The sequence below is a fragment of the Condylura cristata genome, unplaced genomic scaffold (genome assembly GCF_000260355.1).
Source record: "Condylura cristata isolate star-nosed mole 26May11 unplaced genomic scaffold, ConCri1.0 scaffold00032, whole genome shotgun sequence".
NCBI lineage: Eukaryota > Metazoa > Chordata > Mammalia > Eulipotyphla > Talpidae > Condylura > Condylura cristata.
Genome location: NW_004567133.1, coordinates 11,040,793 through 11,044,320, shown reverse-complemented (window position 1 = coordinate 11,044,320; position 3,528 = coordinate 11,040,793). Strand labels below are relative to the sequence as shown.

Here is a 3,528-nt window from a genome sequence, read left to right as displayed (position 1 = left end):
TTCCCCAAAGGGCGAGCGTTTTGGGTGTGGGGGTTGGGCCTCCCACACACTCACCAAACTCCCGGGAAATTTTGTCTCCACGGAGGACGGCAACCCTTTGGGGCTGCTTCGCTGGCCTGAGGGGTGAAGTGCATTTTGGGGTGCGAGTGGCAACAAGAACGAGCACTGCCAGTAAGTCTCACAGCAGGGCCTGTTCAGCTTACAACATATGGATGGGGCTTCCAGAAAGTTCTCGGGCCTGGCTCAGGGAGGGCGGCCATTTTATGATCAGAAGTCAGTTTCAGCTCAGTTCTGAGAGGACTTGGGGTGTGTGTGTGTGTGTAGGTATGGATGTAATCGATATGTGACATTTTTTTTTTTGTTTAAACAAATGAAAACGGCCTTCCCTCAGGCCCGCTCGGGCCCCCTCAGGTCACCTCCAGCGAGGCAGGAGACACTCGGTCACACTCGGCTCGGGATCGCAGGCTGTGCCACTGCTCCACCGCCGTGCGGTGGGTGTTGAGCATCCGCCGCCAGTGGTTGGACTCCGAGGGGCCGGAAGAGTACTGGCCGATGACGATCCTTCCGATGAAAGCGTTGCTGCTTTTCATGCTGTGACCAAACACTAGGAGGCCAGAGGAGGGGGGCAGGGCGGGGGTCAGACGAGGCGGCAGAAACAAGACAGGCTCTGTTAGTTTACCTGCTCCTGACTGCAAACCCAAGGTCTGCTCTCTCTCTCTCTTTTATTTATGCACAAAGTACTGGGGTACAGGCCAGAGGTGTGTGGTGGAGGGTGAGAGGATTCACCAGAGAGAGTGGGGAGCAGAACAGGCAGATCAACTGAAATTCACTGCTGAGGGGAGCAGCCGGCCAGATCGGGGAGGTCTGCTGTGCCATGTACGGCAGCTCCCTGGCCAGGGATGGAACTCAGACAGCAGGGGCTGTGGACAGCTTCACAGTGCTGTGCTTTAATCTGCTGCACCGCCAGGGAGGGTCCCCGGGGTCTTCTCTTTTAGCGCTTTGTTTCTGCTAATGGTGAGCCTTCCCCTGACAGCCCCATCTCTTCCTTCCCCACGTCTCTCCATCCCAGTGCCCAGGGGCTCCTCTGTGCCTCTCCGTGCCAGGCATATTCCTGGCATTGGCTGCTGCTTCTGCCAAGAGCTGTGCTCCCTGCAATGTGCAGCTTAAACTCATCCCCAGGCCTCATGACACTGTCCACAGAGCATTACAGCTGGACGGTCTAGTGGATTCCTCAGTCACCACTGACACTGCTTTTGAGTGCTTGAATCAGGGTTTCCCAGTGGCTTTGCTGTTGACATTTGGGGTTGGATGATTCTTTGTCAAGGAGCTGTCCTACACACTGCAGGCTACTTCAGAGCATCCTGCTCACTATTTACTTGATGCCAATAGCTCCCCCCACCCAGTTGTCACTATCCCAGTTCTCTCCAGACAAAGCCCAGTATCCCAGGGCAGGGGTAGGGGAGCAATTCATGATGGGTGAGAATTACTGGGTTGAGCCAGGGGTCTAGGGGCCAGACGGCCTAGGTGAGCACTGGCCCCGTCATCTGACTAGCTCTGCAGCTCAGTTTCGTGGTTAGTTCAGTGCAAACCATTATAGCACTTTATCTCACGAGTCATGGTCCGTTTCGATGAGATAACAGGTATAAAGTTCTCAGCTCCCAGAAACTAGCACTTGATAAGTGCTTAATAAATGTTACACTGCTATTTCAGTCCTGAATTTCTGCCTATTGACCTTTTACAAAAGTGACCCCATGTTTCATCTGTTCCAGGCAACAGAGACCAATTTTCTGAAAGAGCTGGCCATGGCGATTTCTTCACTCCACCTTGTACTAGTCTGTCTCTTTGCAAGACTTCACTGTTAATTCCAATGCAAGCTTAATTTGTCTTTCAGGACTAATGAGATAGTTGGCTTGATTTATCTTCCCAGCCAAGTTCCACCTAATTCTTTATCTGCATGCAGGCTGTCCGGGCATGCCATCTCACTAACGGGAAAGCAGGCTGAGCCTGTGTTATAAATGAAGGGCTACCGAATGGGAAATTTCACAGATTCCCCCAGCAGGAGTCCAGCAAAGGCAGCCAGGATCCCAGGAGGGATGCCGATGATCAAATAAACCAGCTAAAATATGCAGCTGCAAACAGAGTCTGGATGCTAATGAGCCTCAGTTCTCCCCTGTGGGGTTCACATCAAGAATGCTATAAAAATGGGGGGAATTAAGAAAAGTGGAAAAACAAAAACAAGCCCCCCATCCACTATCTAAAAACCAATAAGACCCAAGGATACACCGGGCTACATGAAAACACTAGACCATCTAGATCAAAAAACACTAGACTGTCTAGATCAAGAGTCTGGTACCTGCAGCTCTGTGCACAAAAATTGGACCGTGTATATTTTTTGTAGATTTGATAAAGTGCTCAGTACACCCAGGTGGGCCTCATTTGCATGAAAAGCCCGTATGTGGGGTTGGTGGAAAAGTCATGACACATTCTCAGCAAACGACAGTAAGCGATGCATCCCCTTCTCTGTGGGCCTCAACTCTAAAGCAAGATCCCATTATAACAACATTTCAGACCCGTTTGGCTTTCTTCCTTAGGGGCAAAATATTTAGTTTTCCTCTGGCTCTCAAATGGTCAAAAGTGAAAATGCAGAAACATCTTGGTAAGACAGGTGATAGGTTTCACTTCCACGAGAAAGGAAGGAAAGGAAATTCTTTAAGAAGGGAAACCTCAAACACTTTCATACACCGGGGAGATTCACAACTCAAAATAAAAATGTCCTAACAGGAGATCCAGCAATTAATTCTATACTTCTAGAAATTTATTCCTTAAAATTAGCTGCACAAATGGACAGATATTCCTACAAGGATGTTCTCTATGGTAGCGGTTAACAACCTATAGCATTTCCAAGCCAAATCTGACCTGCTGCCTGTTCGTTTGTATATTAAGTCTGACTAGAACCCAGTCAAATCCACTTGCTTACATGTACCTATGGCTCTTTTGGTACAGCAGAAGAACACAGCTGTTAGGACTGGTCTAGCCTGGTTCTTTACAGAAAAGGTTGCTGACTCTTGTTCTAGAGCAATGTAAAAATGAAATCTCAAAAGTAACAAAAATGCCCATGAGGAAGTATAGCTGAATCTGTGGGTGCCTGGACCATCTCTTAGCCACTGCTCCTGAGGCTTGTGTCCTACCTTGATGGTCCACAGTTTTCTGCCTGGCCAGGTCAATCTAGGTTCACGATGTGATTCAGAGTGCGGACCTTGGGTCACTCAACCTCACCTTGGCCTTAGAAAGGGCTGGACCAGGGGCCTCCCTGGTGGCACAAGGGGTTAAGTCTCAGCACTATCAAGCTATTGGCAGCCACTGCAGTCAGGGAGTGACCCACATGGTGCAGCAGACCCCGCCCGTCTCCCCCGCTGCTCCCCTCAGCTGTGTATTTCAGTCCATCCCATCTGCCTTTTCTGCTCCCCACTCTGTCTCTCACCCTCACCTCTGGCCTACACCCCAGCTCTTGTATGCATAAATAAATTT

At 49.8% G+C, this 3,528-nt stretch overlaps 1 protein-coding gene across 1 annotated transcript in view; it reads right to left on the bottom strand.

Annotated features, from left to right (window-relative positions):
- Positions 1–361: 361 nt before the first annotated feature.
- Positions 362–3,528, bottom strand: part of SYT17 (synaptotagmin XVII) — a 50,750-nt gene continuing 47,583 nt past the window's right edge. The window contains exon 8 of the mRNA XM_004692096.2: positions 362–604. Within this exon, the coding sequence (XP_004692153.1) occupies positions 408–604 (197 nt within the window). The 3' untranslated portion in view covers positions 362–407. The remainder of the gene's footprint in view (positions 605–3,528) is intronic.